Source organism: Neovison vison, chromosome 13 (assembly GCF_020171115.1).
Source record: "Neovison vison isolate M4711 chromosome 13, ASM_NN_V1, whole genome shotgun sequence".
Lineage (NCBI taxonomy): Eukaryota > Metazoa > Chordata > Mammalia > Carnivora > Mustelidae > Neogale > Neogale vison.
The window spans coordinates 82,945,965-82,966,656 of record NC_058103.1 but is presented as its reverse complement, the minus strand read 5'-3'; the positions used below and the strand labels follow the sequence as shown (position 1 = coordinate 82,966,656).

Sequence of the window (20,692 nt, the reverse complement as noted above, 5' to 3'; positions counted from 1 at the left end):
TCAAAGCAACTGACAAACTGCCACGGAATCTGCCAGACCTTACTCTGGCCTTGCTGTATCTCCCCAGTGCCTGAATTTTCTTCCTTCTGTCATGCTCTGAGCCCATTCTTAGCAAACTACCAGGTCCCTGACTCCTGGTCTGCAGCTACTCTGGGCATGTTGTGCTCTAATCTAAGTACCTGCATCTGCCCTCTGGTGGCCTGATGACAAGAGCTTGATGGAGGTGAGTAATCCTTCTCTAACTCAGCTCATTTTCTAGGCATAGTGTAGAAAACGAGATCACAGGAGGAGGTATGGGTTTTAGATCATGAAAGGAAATTCAGTGAAATATTTAATTTGTGACAGAGTATGTGACAGATAGCTGCTATCCTCTCTTCGGGTATTGGAATAACTGAGAATTTATTTATTTTTAAGATTTATTTATTTATTTTAGTGGGGGGCGGATAGGAAGGGACAGTGGGAGAGGGAGAGAGAATCTCAGGCAGACTCCCCAGTGAGTGCACAGCCAGACCCAGGGCTCAATCCCACCACCCTGAGATCACTATCTGAGTGATCACTATCTGAATAGAGCCAGCTGCTTAATTGACTGAGTCACCCCGGTATCCCTGGAATAATTGAGAACTTAGATAAGAGAGATTGGTAGGTAAGTAGTGATGCCCAACATAAACTTGAGAAAAATAAAACTAAATGCTGTAAAAAATTTATTAACTAATCAGTTTATATTTTTAATATTCTAAAGATTGTCTTATTTCACAGTATACATGGATCTGTTTCATTTTTTTCTTTTTAAATTTTAATTCTATTACAGTTAGGATATGGTATTATGTTAGTTTCAGGTATATAATGCAGTGATTCAACAATTCTATATATTACTCAGTGCTTACCAAGGTAAGTGTACTCTTAATTCCCTGTCACCTATTTCACCCATCCTAATCACTTTATTTTAGATTGAAAAAATTTACTATATATAACTTGGTTTGCCAGTTATGCTATCACATTTGGTATTTTATATTTTCAATAGAACTGATATTCACAGGAATTAAACATTTTTCTTGTCTTCCAGTTACTTATTTTTATCTTTAGCTGCATTTTACAAAATTGACTGAAGAACTAATCATTTTATTTTCACTACAGTGAAGTCTGGGGTTATTTATGCCTGTTAGAATTCTGAAAAGTTATAAATGGAATTAGCATTAGCTAAGATATAATTTAAAAAAATGAAATTCCAGTATAATTAATATATAGAGTTTTATTAGTTTCAGGTGTACAATATAGTGGCATGACAATTCTATACACTACCCGGTGATTATCACAATAAGTGTGCTCTCAATCCCCTTTGCCTATTGCATCCATCCCCCACCCTACCACCTTTGCAGTGACCACCAATCTGTTCTCTATAATTAAGAGTTTTTTGGTTTATCTCTTTTTTTCTCTGTTCATTTGTTTCTTAAATTCCACATATGAGTGAAATCATATGGTATTTTTCTTTCTCTGACTGGCTAATTTCACCTATCATTACACCCTCTAGAGCCATCCATGTTGATGCAAATGGTAAGATTTCATTCTTTTTATGGCTAAGTAATATTCCACTGTGTATATATACCATCTCTTCTTTATCCATTCATCTATCTATGGATGCTTGGGCTGCTTCCATAATTTGGCTATTGTAAATAATGCTGCAATAAACACATTCCTATATCCCTTAAAATTAGTGTTTTTGAATTCTTTGGGTAAGTACCCAGAAGTGGAATTACTGGCTCATATGGTAGTTCTTTGTTTAATTTTTTGAGGAACCTCCACAAAATTTTTTCCATAGTGGCTGCACCAGTTTGCATCCCTACCAATACTGTATGAGGGCTCCTTTTGCTCCACATCCTCAACACCACTTGTTGTTTCTTGTTTTTTTACATTAGCCATTCTGACAGGTGTAAGGTGGTATCTCATTGTGCTTTTGGTTTGCATTTCCCTGATAATTAATGATGTTGAATATCTTTTCATGTGTCTGTTGGCCATCTGTATATCTTCTTTGGAGAAATGTCTGTTCATGTCTTCTGCCCATTTTTAATTGGGTTTTTTGTTTTTGTTATACAACTATAGGAGTTGTGTAAGTTCTTTTTATATTTTGGATAGTAACCCTTTATTGGATATGTCAATTGCAAATATTTTCTCCCATTCAGTAGGTTGTGTTTTAGTTTTGTTGAGGGGTTAAATATTTTTAATTGAGTTCCTTTAAGATGTCTTTAGAGCTAAAATAAAAGAAGTTATATTTGTCTGAACTAAGTGTTTTCTTGATAGACAAAAGAAAATGTGTATTTACAAAAAGAAAGCTGAAAAATACTAAAATTCATGAACAAGGAATTTTGACACAAGTCCTTATGTTCTGATTTATCATCATATCCATCAGTTTCCATTTCTTTTTTTTTTTTAAAGATTTTATTTATTTATTTGACAGAGAGAGATCACAAGTAGGCAGAGAGGCAGGCAGAGAGAGAGAGGAGGAAGCAGGCTCCCTGCTGAGCAGAGAGCCCGATGCGGGACTCGATCCCAGGACCCCGAGATCATGACCCGAGCCGAAGGCAGCGGCTTAACCCACTGAGCCACCCAGGCGCCCCCATCAGTTTCCATTTCTTATAAAGTTTAATTAAATGTATATTAATCATTAAGATAAGGATTTAATTTCCTCAGTTTTGGAACCTTTAGATTTGCTCTTACTCTTCCCTATCCTTAGTTGATGAAACAGAGTTATATGTATTTTGTTTATAACTTCTAGAGGGAAAAATGGACACTGTTCTCTATTTCTACTATACTGTTATTACTATTATCTATTCTTACTGCACTCTTTTTAAAGTGAACTTAGTAAAAATAGACACTTTTCCATAATAATAAAAAATTGTGTAATAGTAAGTTTTCCATTACTTGAAATGTTCACACAGCAGCTAGGAAGGAGTGAATTAAATGACTTCTGATCTCTTTTAACTCTGAGAAGCTAACACTAAGTGAAAAAGTTTATAATCTTTCTTTCTTATAAGAGTTAAAATGGCAGGGGTGTCTGGGTGGCTCAGTGGATTGAACCTCTGCCTTCGGTTCAGGTCATGATCTCAGGGTCCTGGGATTGAGCCCCACATCAGGCCCTCTGCTCAGCGGGGAGCCTGATTCCTGCTGTCTCTCTGCCTGCTGCTCTGCCTACTTGGGATCTTTCTCTCTATCAAATAAATGAATAAAATCTTAAAAAAAAAAAAAGACTGAAAGTGACTGGCCACATGAAGTGTGACTGTATCTTGCTCTTGTGTTTGAGCCAGATGTACCACATAATTTGTCTTCTATAGATGAATTGTATTTTTCTGCTCTTAAGGTTAATTCTTCAGAAACCTGCCCATCAGAGTTTTCAAAAATTACTTTGAAGAAATAAAAGCTTTTTGAAAAGTAACAAATGACCTTTAAATATTTTTACTAACCATGATTTCAAAAGTTCACAATCCAAAACTTCCCAGGGGAGTAAAAACTGGGAAAAATAAGCATTTTTCTGCAAGTTTCCAATGACTTCATTGTGTTCCTCCTTCCTTGCCTTTTCTCTGCTTTATGAGAATATACAAGGTGAGTGAAAGGAGATGGATGTGTTTTCTTATAAAGTGATTGCTGCCAGCCAGGTACTTTCTAAGGGTGATTTCTATCCTGGACTTTAATTTCTCTCCTTCTACCTTCAGGTTAGAATTTCCCTAAGGAGCTGGAACTGGCAATGGATGTGATTTCCAGTAGAGAAATTTCAGAATCACCTTTGTTTTCCAGTTTTCATACTCTCTTATTTTTCCCTCTAGAGTTTCAGGAAATTGTTCCAGCAATTTTGCTGGAGTTTGATCCATTTATTATTTTAAAAATATTTTATTTTTTATTTTATTATTATTTGTATATTATTAAATATTTATTTATAAATATATACATAAATATTATTCATTTATAATTTATATTTTATAATATAAATAATAAATATAAAATAAATAAAAATGAAAATAAAATCCAATATAATAAATTTTTAAAATAAATTATGATTATACATTTTACACATAAAATATAAGTATATTAATATTTATTATCATATATAAAATATAAAAATAATATATAATAAATATATAATTATATATAATATAAAATAAAAATTAAATAATAAGTAATAAAATAAATTTATAATTTATTATAAATTATAAATAAAATTTTATTTTATTTATTTTATGTTATTATTTTTTAAAGATTTTTAAAAAATTTTATTTATTTAGAGAGAAAGGGAGAAAGAGAGAGCAGGAGAAGGAGGAGGGATAGAGGGAAAGGAAGAAGAAGCAGCAGACTCCTTGCTGAGCAGGGATCCTGATGTGGGGTTCAATCCAAGGACCCTGGGATCATGACCTTAGCTGAAGGCAGATGTTTAATCGACTGAGCCACCCAGCTGTCCCACAGGTTTGATCCATTTAATAAATTCAATTGCACAAAACACTGATTGGCCCTCTGCTGACTCAATGATTAGGAAAATGGGCTTTGCGGTCAGATAATCGGTTCAAATCCAGGCTCTACCACTTAATTACTGTGTGACCCTGGAAAGTTATTTAACCTAGGCTTACTGTGTGACCCTGGAAAGTTATTTAACCTAGGCTTCAATTTCCTTCAAAACAGCAGAATAATACCTATCTCAAAATGCTGTTATGAGGATTAAATGAAATAATGTGCAAAAAGCATTTTTGGTGGGTATTATAGAGGGCACGGATTGCATGGAGCACCGGGTGTGATGCAAAAAATAATGAATACTGTTATGCTGAAAATAAATAAAAAATAAATTTAAAAAAGCATTTTGCACAGTAAATGGTCAGTAAACATTAGTTAATACGATTAAACTAATACCTTGTTTTATAGAAGAGGCTATATTCTTGAAAGAATATTGGTAAAACCTCAATTGGCAAGATGAATTAACAATCAAATTACAAAAAATCATATAATGTCAATATTAACATTAAATATATATCTTCACATATGTGTATGAATCAGTGGATTTGACAGTCACAAAGTTGTACAACCAACACTACTATCTAATTCTAGAGCATTTTTCATCACCACAAAAAGAAATTCTATACCTATTAGCAGTCACACCTCATTTTCCCCTTGACCCAGTCCTGGAAACCACTCATATACTTTAAGTGTATTTTAAAAACATATTGAATAAAATTCCTAGATGGTATCCATTTCCAAAAGCTACTGCATTCACTAGGACTAACAACATGCTCTGGTAGGCAACCTTTCTCTTAAATCATTAATTGGCCAGGTTCTCTCACAACTTTTATCTTATTCAGAATGCATCTAATTTTAAAGTTTTCTAGACAGACTGATTGGCTTAAAATTCAATATTTTTTTATATTTGCATATTCCCTGAAGGGCATATGTTTCTGAGTTTGATCTTCTAAGCACATATTGAGAGGGTGAATAATTAGATTTTTTTCTTTTTCCATAGAATTGCCCACTCAGCCTAGTGCAAAAAAATGGAAGAATCTTAAAAAAATTTGGGGGGATTATCTTTTGGTTAATAGAACTTAAATGAGTCATTAGCATATGAAAGGATAGTAAGTTAAAAGTTTTCCCTGTACAACAGAACCATGGGAGATAAGACTAGAAATAGGAGTTTGTAACATGTATAGAATTCTGAAATCTAGGGACTTTTTAGTAATAAAAAAAACCCCACACAACTTATTTGGTAGGCAATGGAAAGTAAAAGCAGATTTTTGAGGCAGAAAAGGGTTAGCAATTATTATTTCTACTATTATTAACTAGACTTTGTAACTGACCAGGTGATGGGAAAGGAAGAAGAGAACACCCAAAGATAACTCATATTTCAAAACTGGGATATTGGTGGTACAATAAATAGAAATAGGGAAGTCAAGAGAAGGAACTGACTTAGGAAGAAATAAAAATTATGTTTCAGGCTTGTTGAGTTTCAAGGATCCAGTTGTAAGCTCAGAGATGTGGGCTTAGAGGTACAGATTTGAAAGTCACCTCCCTAGTCACCTCTATAGAGGTTGTACACAATGTTGGGAATAAATGGCTCACTTGGGAAGAAGAGTAGAGAGCTAGAAGAGAACTGAAGCTAGACCATGGTGATTGCTTACACTTAAAGTGAGAAGAGGAAGAGAAACTGACCAAGGCATAGGAGTGGTCAGAGACAGGAGAACTAGATGGTATCATATTACAGGAGTCAAATGAGAGAGACTCGTAAGTCAAGGAGGAGGAAGATTGAGAGTAAGTCATTATATGAATGTTTAGCAAACTCCATAACAAGATTTCAGAAAACAGTTTTTATACTGTGCAGAGGTAGAGGGTCGATTAACAAGAGCAGAGAGATTCAGACAAGTTATCTTAAGTAAGAGGTAACCACACTTACCATGAGGATAAATATCCATTCCTCCAACTCATTTGTTGAGCCCCTTCTGTAGCAAAGAACTGTGCTAGGCATCAGAATCCAAGAAGAGTCATAGGACAGTGCTGTGATTAATGTAACATAGAAACTCTCCACATTTGTTTCTCTCTAAAATTCTTGTCTTTACCAATGAACTGGCTCCATCTACACCTGCATTTCTTCTGACTTCTACTTAAAATTTAGCTCCTAGATTCTGTTTCCTTTAAAATTCTTCATGCCCAAATCAAAACTACAATGAGATACCACCTCACACCAGTCAGAATGGCTAAAATTAACAAGTTGGGAAATGACAGATGCTGGCAAGGATGTGGAGAAAGGGGAGCCCTCCTACACTGTTAGTGGGAATGCAAGCTGGTGCAACCACTCTGGAAAACAGCATGGAGGTTCCTCAAAAAGTTGACAATGGAGCTACCCTACGACCCAGCAATTGCACTACTGGGTATTTACACTAAAGATACAAACGTAGTGATCCTACCCCTGTAAGGGGTACATGCACCTGAATGTTTATAGCAGCAATGTCCAAATAGCCAAACTATGGAAAGAACCTAGATGTCCATCAACAGATGAATGAATAAAAAAGAGGTGGTATATATATATACATGGAATACTATGCAGCCATCAAAAGAAATGAAATCTTGCCATTTGTGATGACATGGATGGAACTAGAGGGTATTATGCTTAGCGAAATAAGTCAATCGGAGAAAGACAACTACCATATGATCTCCCTGATATGAGGAAGTGGAGACGCAACTTGGGAGGTTTGGGGGTAGGAAAAGAATAAATGAAACAAGATGGGATTGGGAGGGAGACAAACTATAAAAGACTCTTTTTTTTAAATTTATTTATTTGATAGAGAGAAATCACAAGTAGGCAGAGAGGCAGGCAGAGAGAGAGAGAGGGAGAGGGAAGCAGGCTCCCTGCTGAGCAGAGAGCCCAATGCGGGACTCGATCCCAGGACCCTGAGATCATGACCTGAGCCGAAGGCAGCAGCCTAACCCACTGAGCCACCCAGGTGCCCCCATAAAAGACTCTTAATCTCACAAAACAAACTGAGGGTTGCTAGGGGTCGGGGGGCGGTCAGGAGAGGGTGGTGGGGTTATGGACATTGGGGAGGGTATATGCTATGGAGAGTGCTGTGAAGTGTGTAAACCTGGCAATTCACAGACCTGTACCCCTGGGGCTAAAAGTACATTATATGTAAAAATACATTATAAAAAATAAAAAATTTTCAATAAGTCAAGCGGAGAAAGTCAACTATCCTATGATCTCCCTGATATGAGGAAGTGGTGATGCAACATGGGGGCTTAAGTGGGTAGGAGAAGAATCCATGAAACAAGATGGGATAGGGAGGGAGACAAACCATAAGTGACTCTTAATCTCACGAAACAAACTGTGGGTTGCTGGGGGGAGGGGGGTTGGGAGAAGGAGGGTAGGGTTATGGACATTGGGGAGGGTATGTGCTTTTGGGTAAATTGGAAGGGGAGGTAAACCATGAGAGACTATGGACTTTGAAAAACAATCTGAGGGGTTTGAAGTGGCGGGGGGGTGGGAGGTTGGGGTACCAGGTGGTGGGTATTATGGAGGGCACAGCTTGCATGGAGCACTGGGTGTGGTGAAAAAATAATGAATACTGTTTTTCTGAAAATAAATAAATTGGAATAAATAAATAAATAAATAAATATTTTATTATATAAAGAAAAAAACTTAAAAATTTTAATAAAAAAATAAAAAATAAATAAAATTCTTCATGCCATGACTTTTCATGTCCCAAATTGTACCTCATGGCTATCTATATGATTTGCTTCAACTGTCAATTTCCTGATTCTATTTACAAAGTTAAATTTGCAGGAGGTTCTATATTGCCCAGATCATCTTTTTGCTTAGGTCACACCTTGGGTTGTCAAATGGGTCAGAAGCCCACCTGAATTTTATTCACCTTTACTTGGGAGAGGGTAAAGGCTGCATGATAAAATGTAGTCTTCCCTCCTCTTTTTTTAAAGGTCTATTTATTTATTTTGAGAGTGTGTGTGTGTGTGAGAGAGAGTGAGTATGAGTGCGAGCAAAGGCAGGAGGGGCAGAAGGAGAGAGAATCCAAGGAAGACTCTGTGCTGGGCATAGAGCCCAATGTCACTACACTGGGATCACAATCTGAGCCTTAAGCCAAGAGTCAGATGCTTAACCAACTGCACCACCCAAGTGCCCCATGAATGTAGTCTTGACCTTTAGCATGGACTGCACGAATGACAGCAACTAGATGATTAACACATCCAGTAGGTACTGGGGATGAATCTTGGTTTAAAAAATACAGGTGTGCAAAGAATAGTGCATAGCCTTTTCTATAACAGTTTAATATGGACTTTGAGTCCCCATTCCTATAAGCTGGAGAGAAATCCAACTTGTAATCTTTGAGGAGAGGCATCCACACTGATTATTACTGAACATACGTTACCAAATCTGGTCAAGATGGTATATGAAGGACATATTGAAATATCTCTATAACCTACTCCCCCCCAAACACGTAGAAATGTTGGATAAAGTGTCACAAACAATTTAAGCTTTGGTTTTCAAGTGGTAGAATAAAAACAGTGGTTTCATTTCTTCTTCTCTCAGAAACTTGTCCTTCTTTAACTCAAAACTACAAGAAGAATGAAAACTAGACAAACTCTACTTGCAATATAACTAGAGACATCTGTAAGCTCGGATTACAAGCCTATGAAGGGCTACCATATCAATATAGTGAAAGTCATACAGGAATGTAATAATAGATGCTTAGGGATGCAGATTTTATACAAAGCAAGAGTGACATAGCTCTCCAAAGAAAGTGCCCCAAGACCAACAAGCACTTGTACAGAACAATGAGAACAGGCAAGCAGGCTAAAGCAGGAGCTTTCATGTACCCATTTATCACCAAGATTTGAGACACAAGAGAAGTGAAGGTGAATAAGGGCAAACAAGCCATATTTGTGGAAAGTAGTCTGTTGGTGAGGAAGAGTGGAGGAGACTGATTACATTGTAAGCAACCCTGCAGTGCTGATCATGGGGGAAAGTAAGGGCTATAAGAACTCATATACACATTGTTTCATAAAGAAAATAGACTCAGATATGGCCCTTTCTCCACCCTCTTGCAAATTTCTTATAAATAGCTGATGCAGGGAGAACTAATGATGTCTCTTCATTCAAAGATGTTTAGAGAAATAAGAAATAAACAGCATCTATAAAAAAGAGTGGGAGAAAATGTCCAGAGCAAAGCACAGTTTAAAAATGTAGTTAGAAAATAAGGAAAGGAAATTAAGAGGAAAGGAGGCTAAGAAGCTCTGATGTTTGTCTGATGGGAGTTACAGAAAAAGAGACTGGAGGGCATGGTGGAGAGGTAATATTCAAAGCGAAAATGGCTATAGTAGATCCAAGCAGGCAAGATCTAGGTTTGAGGAGATCTGGTGTCAGGGAAAGTGAACACAAGTGGTGTACAAGACTAGGGAACCAAGGTCTATGGACACAAGCCAAAGCACTTGGACAGAAGGAGATGAAAATCTAGGTATGGGAAGAGAGCAACAGAAAAAGTCATCAATGAGAATGGAATTTGATGATGAGTCAAATAATTTTTAGCCATGTTCCCCTGTCTAGGATAAATGTGAATATGAGCAGAACTAAGTCCATAGATAGAGGCAAATACAAACTTCTACCTGGGAATGGGCGGGTCAAGAATGAGAAATAAAGCAACTCTGGATTCTCAAATTTTCAAGGGGGAAGTGTAGCAGATGGAGAGAACTCTGGTCTTAGAATTCTTTGGATTCCCTTGATTCTATTACTAACTTGAGAATCAGAACAAGTTATAAGTTCTAGTTTCCCTCTCAAGAGCATGAGACATAACCAATCCTCAGGGATTCTGCCTCAGAATATAACTTCTGTCTATATTTAACTTTTTCATTCTTCAGAGGACATAATATACAAGTTGAGAAATAATACATGTACATTTAATATTTCTTACCCCCATATTAATTTTCCTCACTTTTTATCTGCCTAAGATATGATCTTTCAAGTCCCACCTTAGTGATCTTTAATGTTTCTTTTGACTCCTACACCCTATTCAAGTGTCAGGGACCTATCTATTATATAAAACATCCCTATCTCCATTATACAAATTATCCTCCTACTTGTAGGAGGTCTCATCTCAGTCCCCATTTTTATGCTCCTGGGTCACAACCTTTCAGCTTCAGCATTTATTTAGGAAAGGATATGAATACACAGAGTTGACCATGGTATATGCTGGGATCAATGGGTGCTCGCATTGGAAAATCGGTGGGCAAGGTCATTTTAGGAATTTTGGTAGAAAATCTTATAGAAAGCAGAGCCCAGAATCCTGAAATCTAAGCAGTCAATAGTAATAACTAGGTCCTCCACACAGTTAAGTCAGACAAGCCCCACTGGGCCCCTGAGGCTCAGGAATTCAATTCTGGTAAGGGTATGGCCTGTGAGATAAAACTATCATGCCTCCATGCTGATTCCAGAGCACAGACAGGCCCAACCCATAGCTGGCGCTCAGATGAGATGGGATAAAGGTGAGTGGAATGGGACAGAAGGGTAGTACCAGCCCTAGACCTGGGCAATGGCCGGGGGGCTTTTTCCTGGGCCTGTGCTTTGAGGCTCCTAGTCTGAGCCTCCTGAACTATTTTCTTCTTTATATGACAAGGAGTGAATGAGACTAAGGAGCTTATAATCTCTCCTACTTTGAATCACATGTCATGTATCCAGTACTAAAATTCTCTGCCCAAAAGATTCTGATCCCACTATTGCGGCCTCCATAGCTCCCAGCTGTGTGCCCAAGAGGTAGCTGTGTGCAGGGGTGTGTGTGTGTGTGTGTGTGTGTGTGTGTGTGTGTGTCCTGGTTGTATGGACTGGGTTTTCCACACACATGATTATGAGGTATATGGGGCAGGGTAAGGAGTTTGGGAAGTGAAAAGAAGAATGGGCTAGGGGCTTCTAGTTGTATTTTAACCTGACCTACAAATGTTAGTGGATGTGAGCTGCTTATAGGCAGAATCCTCTATTTTACTCATTTCAATGCCCCAGCAATACAGGCTTTAGAACAGAGCTGGCATTATTGAATGCATACTTCATCAGACTCTTAGGCATTGAGATCAAAGCCACTTCTGGTGGTACACATCAAACAGTAGCCATAATATAGCATTATGCAAAGTAGGATCCTGTTCAGTATAAAATTTTGGCTCTGGAGTCAGATATGACTTCATTTTTTTAATTGTAAAATTTACATAAAATTAGCCATTTTAAAGTGTTCGATTCAGTGACTGCTATTTAGCACATTCACAGTATTGTGTACCCATCACCTCTACTTAGTTCCAAAATATCTTTATGGCCCCAAAATAAATCCCATACCTGTTAACCAGTCACTCCCCATTTCTCCCTCCCTCCAGCTTTTGGCAACAACTAATTTGCTTTTTGTTTCTACGTATTCACCTTTTCTGGATATTCATACAAATGAAATAATATGCGACTTCTGTGCCTGGCTTCTTTCACTTAGCATAATGTTTTTGAGGTCCATCTATGTTGTATCATGTATCAGTACTTCATTCCTTCCTATAATGGAATAACCTTTCATTTCATGGATATGCCAAATTTTATTTTATTTATCCATTTCATTGGCTGATGAACATTTAGGTTGCTTCCAACTGAGACAAGTGTCAATAGTGCTGCTATTAATATCTGTGAACAAGTTTTTGTTTGAACACCTGTTTTTAATATTTTTTGGTATCTGCCTAGTTGTGGAATGGTTGGTCATGTATTAATTCTATGTTTAGCATTTTGAGGAACTGCCAAACTGTTTTCCACAGTAGCTGTACCATCTTATATTCTCAGAAAAATGTATGAAGTTTCCAATTTCTGCAGGTCCCCACCAATGTTTGTTATTTTCTATTAAAAAAAATTATAGCAATCCTAGTTGGTATGAACCAACCATTGTGGTTTTTATGTGCATTTCTTTAATGATGTTAGCATCTTTTATATACTTGTTGGCCATCTGTCAGTCTTCTTGGGAGAAATATCTAATCAAGTCCTTTGCTCATTTTTAAATTGAGTGTTTGTCTTTTTGCTGTTGAATTTTTAGAGTTCTTCTTATATCCTGGATATTTGACCTTTATCAGGTACAAGCTTTACAAATACTTTTCTCCAGTCTTTGAGTTGCTTTTCATTCTCTTATAAAAAAAAAATCCTAAAATTAGTTTATTTTCTTGTAATATCTTTATCTGGTTTTAGTATCAGGATAATTTTTCAAGTGAGCATTTAGACTGTTCACATTGAGAGTGATTATTGAAAGATATTTTACTGTCATTATGTTACCTGTGAAGTCCTTGTGTCTATATATTGTCTCTGCAAATTTCTGTTCTTTATCACTCTTGGGTTCTTTCTCCTTTTATAGAATCCCCCTTAATATTTCTTGCAGAGTTGGTTTCGTGGTCACATATTCTTTCAGTTTCTGCCTGTCTTAGAAGCTCCTTGTCTCTCCATCCATTCTGAATGACATCCTTGCTAGATAAAGTATCTTTTTTTTTTTTTAAAGATTTTATTTCTTTATTTGACAGAGAGAGATTACAAGTAGGCAGAGAGGCAGGCAGAGAGAGAGAGTGGAGGAAGCAGGCTCCTTGCAGAGCAGAGAACCCGATGCGGGACCCGATCCCAGGACCCTGAGATCATGACCTGAGCCGAAGGCAGCGGCTTAACTCACTGAGCCACCCAGGCGCCCCTAGATAAAGTATCTTTGACTGCATGTTCTTCTCATTTAAGTACCCTGAATGTCTTGCCAGCCCTTTCTGGCTTGCCAGGTCTCTGCAGACAGGTTATGCTGATGCTTCTCCCTCTTTGCATAAGAAATCTCTTTTCCCTTGCTGCTTTCAAGATCATTTCCTTGGATCTAAGATTTGTGAATTGTACTTTATATGTCATGGTGTCAGTCTGATTTTGGGAGAGGTCATCTTTGCCTCTTGGACACGAATATTTGTTTCCTTCCCCAGATTAGGGAAGTTCTCAGCTATGATTTGCTCAAACATATCTTCTAGATATCTCTCTCTCTCCACCCCCTCAGGGATCCCAATAATTCTGATTTTGAAACATTTCACTGAGTCATTAATCCCCCTCAGTTTGACTCTTTGGGCTTTAATCTGTTTTTCCCATGCCTCCTGGGTTTCCTTTTTTTCTGTCATCTTATCTTCTAGCTCACTAATTTGTTCTTCTGCCTTGTTTAACCTGATGGTCAGAGTATACAGTTTAGACTGCATTTTATTCATAACATTTTAAAATTCAGCCTGGTTATCTCATTTTTTCCATAAGAGATTCTATATGGTCATTAATATTTTTCTCAAACCTAGATATCGACTTCATAATTGTTACTCTCAAGTCTATTTCTGGCATCTTGGTTATATCCATATCCATTAGGTCTGTGGCAAAGGCCATAGTTTCTGGTTCTTTTCTTTGTTGGGGGTTTTTCCTCTTAGTCATTCTGTTGAGGGGTGGTTGAGGGAATGCAGAGTTTGAATATTAACCATAACCCAAGCAAGATGTACTTGTTTTATAGGGACCTTAGGGTTGTCCTCCTCTTGTTCTTCCAGCCTGTCTTCTGGGGGAGGATCCTGCCATGCTGTTACTCAGGCAAACTTATTTGGACAGAGTTGCTCTGCCTTCTGGGGGGCGGGGGATGTGCTCAGTGAAAACCAACTTTTGGGGGCTTCTGTTCTCTGGCAGCTTTCCCTGACAGCTTTCTGAATCTCTTCTGAGAGTCAGAGCAGAAGTGACTTCATCCAAACCTCTGTCTCAGAACAGAGAGATCACAGTCTACTCTTTACTGAACTCTCCAGGCCACACTGTCTCTGTTTCTGTCTGTGTTGCTAAAAACTGTAGTCTCCTGGGTTGTGTGCCCCACAGTGGCACTCCCAAATGCCGTTCCCAGGGCCAGGCACGTCTCTGCCCTTTGTGCTTCTAAAACTGCAAGCCACCCCAGTTCTCATGCACACACCTGTAGTTCCAGGTTTCTGTCTGGGGTGCTGCCCTAACGTTCTTTCCCCACTGCTACTTGTCTGAGAGTCTGTGCCCCGTCTCCTGCATGGGAGGTTTTTGCATTTTCTCATCTTCCTGCTGCAAGTTTATGAAGGTTCCCTCCCCTATCTTCCAATATCTGCTCACAAAATCACAGCTCCCCGCTTCATACCTCGAGACTAACCACCGGAGATAGTCTGTTTGTAGACTTCTTACATCTCAAGCTGATTTCATGGGTGTTCCGAATGGTTTGGCAGAAATCCATCTTAATTCAAGGGACTGGTTGAAATAGGGTCCTCTACTCCTCTGCCATATTTCCCCCTCCTTATTGGTAGGCTCTTGATTACTAATCTCTTATTATAGGTCTATTCATATTTACTATTTTTTCTCTAGTCAGTTTTTTAAAAAAGATTTGATTTATTTATTTGACAGACAGAGATTACAAGTAGGCAGAGAAAGAGGGGGAAGCAGGTTCCCCACTGAGCAGAGAGCCTGATGTAGGGCTTGATCCCAGGACCTTGAGATCATGACCTGAGCCGAAGGCAGAGACTTAACCTACTGAGCCACCCAGGTGCCCCTCTTGAGTCAGTTTTGGTAGTTAATATGTTTTTAGGAATTTTTCCATTTCATCTAGGTTATCCAATTTGTTGGCATACAATTCTTTACAGTATTCTCTTATAATACTTTTCCAGTATTATAGTATCTAAGTAGATACTCTCTAGTATCTAAGGCCTTTAGTAATATCTCTACTTTCATTTCAGATTTTAATAATTTCAGTCTTCTCTCTTTCCTTTTAGAAAACATTAGCTTATTAAAGGTTTGTCAATTTTGTGGATGTTTTTGGAGAATCAACTTTTGGTTTCATTAATTTTTCTCTTTTGTTTCTCTAGTCTCTATTTCATTTATCTCCACTCTAATCTTTTTGTCTTCTTTCTGCTAGCCTTGGATTTAGCTTGTTTTTGTTTGTTTGTTTGGTTGGTTTGTGGTTTTTTTTTATGTTTTTTGCTTTTTTTTTAACATAGGAAGTTAGGTCATTGATTTGTGGTCATTGTTTTTTAAAGGTAGGTGTTTATCACTATAAATTTAGCTGTGAGTACTGCTTTCATATTCCCTCTGGCACTAGCAACTTGCACCAAGAGTACAGTTGCCATCTTCATGGCTGTCAACAATTTAGGGAGTGAAGAGTGGCATGCGAATGATTTAAAATGCAACAGTTACATTCTTACTACCACGTGGCAGCTTCTTCTTTAAGTTTTCCCTTGGTTATAAGTTTTTTACCAGATCCCAAAGTTCTGCAAAAGTTCATTCTGACAGTTTTGCAGGTTTAATAGTTGTTTTTGCGGGGTTCTCCCTGAAGTTCCCAGCCAGGTAACCCTGCCATTAACCATTTTTCCTGGAAAACCTACCACTATAAAATATCCAGAAATGCCAGTTAAGATGTAACAGACATCCTTTGAAATCCATACTTTGAAATGGAGTGTACAAAAAAGTAAAGAGAAATTCCAAAGTAAAAAAAAAAGAATATAGAACTGAAAAGCATCGAGGTAGTTTAGAGTTACTGAGACCGAGGAAACCTCAGATTTAACAATCCTTAGACCTGCACCAAGTAAGGAACTAGACCTGAGACTTTTGAATAAAGCTGGGACATTTGAAGAGCTACAACCTTAGTGAAGGAGTGGCAATGAGAGATAATAAAGAATCCTAACTATCTTAATCTGGGGTATTTACATAAAGTTCAAAACAGAAGAAAAAACTAAACACTATATTAGCTAGGGATGCAATCATAGATGATGAAATAATAGAGAAAAGTATAGTAATGTTTAAGTCAAAAAAGCAGAATATTGGCTATCTATGAGAAAAAAGACGTATGCATTTGGAAAAGAACACACGGGGTCATCAAAGGTATTGGCAATTAGTGTTTTACTTTTTGACCTGGGTGGCAATTACAAAATGTTGCTTTGTTATTCTTATTTAAAATATATAAGTACTGTATATACCCTTATGTATGTATATTTCAATAAAAAGATAATAAGAGAATATAGTTTTATACAAATACACTTATAAACTTAGGCAAAGTAAATTCTCAGAAAAATATAAATTACTATAACTGGGTCAGAAAACTATGGAAAATCTAAATGATCCCTTAAGTATTGAAGAAGTAAAACAGTACTTCTAGATAATGCAAAAACAAACAAACAACAACAAAACAAAGCATCAGTCCCAAAGGTTATGCTGGTGAATTTGGCCAAATCTCAAGGAACAGGTAATTCTATTATTTTTACATAAACTCAGAGAAGAGAAAAAGAAGGCACACTCCCTAATTAATTTTTTAAAAAGATTTTATTTATTTATTTGACAGAGGTCACAAGTAGGCAGAGCAGCAGGCAGAGAGACAGGGGGGAAGCAGGCTCCCCACCGAGCAGAAAGCCTGATTCGGGGCTCGATCCCAGGACCCTGGGATCATGACCTGAGCCGAAGGCAGAGGCTTTAACCCACTGAGCTACCCAGGCGTCCCTCCCTAATTAATTTTATGCAGTTAGTATAACTTAGATAAGATATGAAAACCAGACAAGGATGGTTTAAGGAAAGAAAATTAAAAGCAATCTCAGCCATGAACATAGAGGTTGAATCCTAAATAAAATACTACAAAACCAAATCTAAGAATACATGAAAAATATATCATGATCAAGATAGGTTAGATCCAGGGAAGAAAAGTTGGTTTAACATTAAATAACCTGGAAAAACCCTTGCATATATATACCAGGAAACATAAGAAAGAATGTTCATAGTAGTATTGGTTGTATGGCAAAACACCAAAACAGTCCAATTGTCTATCAACAGTAAGATGAGTAAATACAATTTCCACCAATAGAATATCATATGGAAGTGAAAATGAGTGACTTTCAGTTATGTGTATTAACACAGATAAATCTTTTTTTTTTTAAGATTTTTATTTATTTATTTGAGAGAGAGATAGTGAGAGAGAGCATGAGCAAGGAGAAGGTCAGAGAGCGAAGCAAACTCCCCATGGAGCTGGGAGCCCGATGTGGGACTCGATCCCAGGACTCCGGGATCATGACCTGAGCTGAAGGCAGTCGTCCAACCAACTGAGCCACCCAGGTGTCCCAACACAGATAAATCTTAAAAGTTACACTGAACAAAGAAAATGAAACAAATCTATCTATCTATATATATATATATATATACATATACACATATGCACACACACACACACACACACATATATATACACATATATATATGAATTGGAATGTTCTCAGCAACACTATTTATAATGGCCTGAAACTGTTAACTACCCAAAAGCCTTTCAACAGTTGAATGGAGAAATAAATTATGTTATATTTACACAATCATGAATGGACTATAATTACATAAAATTATATGCAAAAATCTCACAAATTCAAGGTTGATAAAAGAAGTCAGCAACAGGGCATCTGGGTGGCTCAGTCATTAATTGTCTGCCTTTGGCTCAGGTCATGATCCCAGGGTCCTGGGATCGAGCCCCACATCGGGCTCCCTGCTCAGCGGAGGGCCTGCTCCTTCTCCCACTTCCTCTGCTTGTTTCCTCTCTCACTGTCTCTCTCTGTGTGTCAAGTAAATAAATAAAATCTTAAAAAAAAAAGAGAAGTCAGCAACAAAAGAATAAATAGTGCATGCATTTATATAAAATTCAAGCATGCATTTATATAAAATTCAAAAACAGGCAAACTAGTATATAGTATTGGAAGTCAAGAAGGGGTCAACCTTGATGAGGGATAATGACTTGAAGTAGGTGTATGGGAGACTTCTGGAATGCTATTAGTTTTGTTTTCTGATCAGGGTGATGATTACACAGATGTGTTCATTTTGTGAAGAGTCATTTAATTATATGTACGATTCTGCATTTTTCTATATGTATGTTATTTCTGTAATGTGTTCTTTTTTTATTTTTTTAAAGAGTTTATTTATATATTTGACAGAGAGATCACAAGTAGGCAGAGAGGCAGGCAGAGAGAGAGGGAAGCAGACTCCATGCTGAGCAGAGAGCCCAATGCGGGGCTCGATCCCAGGACCTGAGATCATGACCTGAGCCGAAGGCAGAGGCTTTAACCCACTGAGCCACCAAGGTGCCCTGGGGAATGTGTTCTTAAAAAAGGAGGAGGAAAAGACTAGATGATATTATGGTTGGTGATATTATATCACTGAGGAATCTGATCTTCCAATTCTTTGTATGTGACTTCTAGAAACAAAACAAAACAAAACAAAAAGGTAATAACTAGTAAAACAAAAGTTGAAAGTAAAACTTTTAACTAATACATTGGGAAAGTGGGTGGAAAGAAGAATATACAATAAAAAACATTCTTAGTTTGAATACTCTTTCTTTTGCCTTAGCTCTCTGTTAAAGTTTAAATAGTGTTGGGAGTAGAAATAACATTAGAAAATGATGAATTTATCAGACCACTTTCAAAGAGGAGACCGGTGCTTTTACTCTGGCTGTACCTATTCTCAGTTCCTTTAAGAATGGATCCCACTCTTCTGGAGTGTTGAAATGGGCAGCAGGAAAGTGAAACTCATTTTAGTTGTTCTTTTCCAAAGGTACCTTCCAGACCCTGCTCCAACATCGAGCCAGGCAACTATGAGGAAGTATGTGATCTGATCACCCAGATACCCTCTAAAGTGCAGATACAAGATATTACTAAGGAGCTACACTGCTCACTGTGTAATGATTGGTTCCGTGATCCATTGATGCTAAGCTGTGGCCACAACTTCTGCCAGGCCTGTATCCAAAACTTTTGGAAGCAGCAAGCAAAGGAAACATTCTGTCCTGAGTGTAAGATGCTATGTCAATATAGCAACTGTACATTCAACCTTGTACTTGAGAAGCTGGTAGAGAAGATTAAGAAGCTACCCTTACTCAAGGGCCATCCACAGTGCCCAGAGCATGGAGAGAACCTGAAACTATTCAGTAAGCCAGATGGAAAACTGATCTGCTTTCAATGCAAAGATGCTCGGTTGTCTGTGGGGCAGTCTAAAGATTTCCTGCAGATCTCTGATGCTGTCCATTTCTTCATGGTGGGTGAGACCTGTACCTTGAAAAATGCCTTAGGAAAGCTGAGAAAAATCTTTTGTAGGGTTTCTTCTCTCTGCCAACCTTTATTCAGATGATTATTAGTAAGCTTAGAAAATACAACATATCTTGCAAAGTTCTTTCTCTAGAGTTGCTGATTATAGGAAAGGAGCAGTGGAGTAGCTCTGGCCTACTTACTCAATCAATCAAATATTGACCTATATGCTGCCATGAGAGAACTCTATTAGACCCCATGTAGAGTATGGATGTACAAGATATTGCTCTTATTATAAAAGTCTTGAAATTTAGTCAAGTTTAAAATGAATAAAACAACAGAAGCAAGATAGTCTATTGAGAGCTAAATTTTGTCACATTTGTAACTCATAAATATTTATAATTTCAAAGAAGATTAGAGAAAACTGAAATAGGGGATGTATGGTGAAGGAAAGCTTGAAGTGGGAAATAATTTACATTTGAATGGGCAAAAGGAAGAAATGAGTATTTTTTTTTAAAGATTTTATTTATTTATTTGACGGAGGGAGATCACAAGTAGGCAGAGAGGCAGGCAGAGAAAGGAAGGGAAGCAGGCTCCCCACTGAGCAGAGAGCCGGATGTGGGGCTCGATCCCAGGACCCTGGGATCATGACCCGGGCAGAAGGCAGAGGCTTAACCCACTGAGCCATCCAGGCACCCCAGGAATGAGTATTCTAAATGATAACAATGTAAGTAGAAGTATAGTTAGTGAGAACAGTATTACTAGAGTAGAAAATGTAGAGTTATCTTCTTCAAACCCCTATAGTAAGCTAATAAGAGCATAAAACTAAGTTTTTCTGCAACTTGTTATTTTCTTTACAATTCTTTGAAGAAACAGGAATTATGATTCAGGGGAAAGAAAGCACTTGCAGCAATAACTTGCTTTTTTCCCCTGACACCCTGGGGCTTAGAGATACACACCTATGGCCCAACATCTCCCAAGTTAGTGTGGATTAATTCTATGTGGTATCTCCAGAAAGAGCTCACCACCCATCAAGATCAACTGGAAGCAACCCTGAAGGAACTTCAGTCCCTGAAGAATATGCAGAAAGATGCTATTGCTGCTTACAAGGTGAGAAGCAGGGTAGAGGCGTTAT

General features: G+C 37.6%; 1 protein-coding gene across 1 annotated transcript in view; it reads left to right on the top strand.

Moving 5' to 3' along the window:
* The window catches only part of TRIM69 (tripartite motif containing 69), a 54,725-nt gene that overhangs the window by 18,930 nt on the left and 15,103 nt on the right, over positions 1–20,692 (top strand). The window contains exons 2-3 of the mRNA XM_044232364.1: positions 19,091–19,567; positions 20,572–20,667. Coding sequence (XP_044088299.1) covers positions 19,091–19,567; positions 20,572–20,667 — 573 coding nt within the window. The remainder of the gene's footprint in view (positions 1–19,090; positions 19,568–20,571; positions 20,668–20,692) is intronic.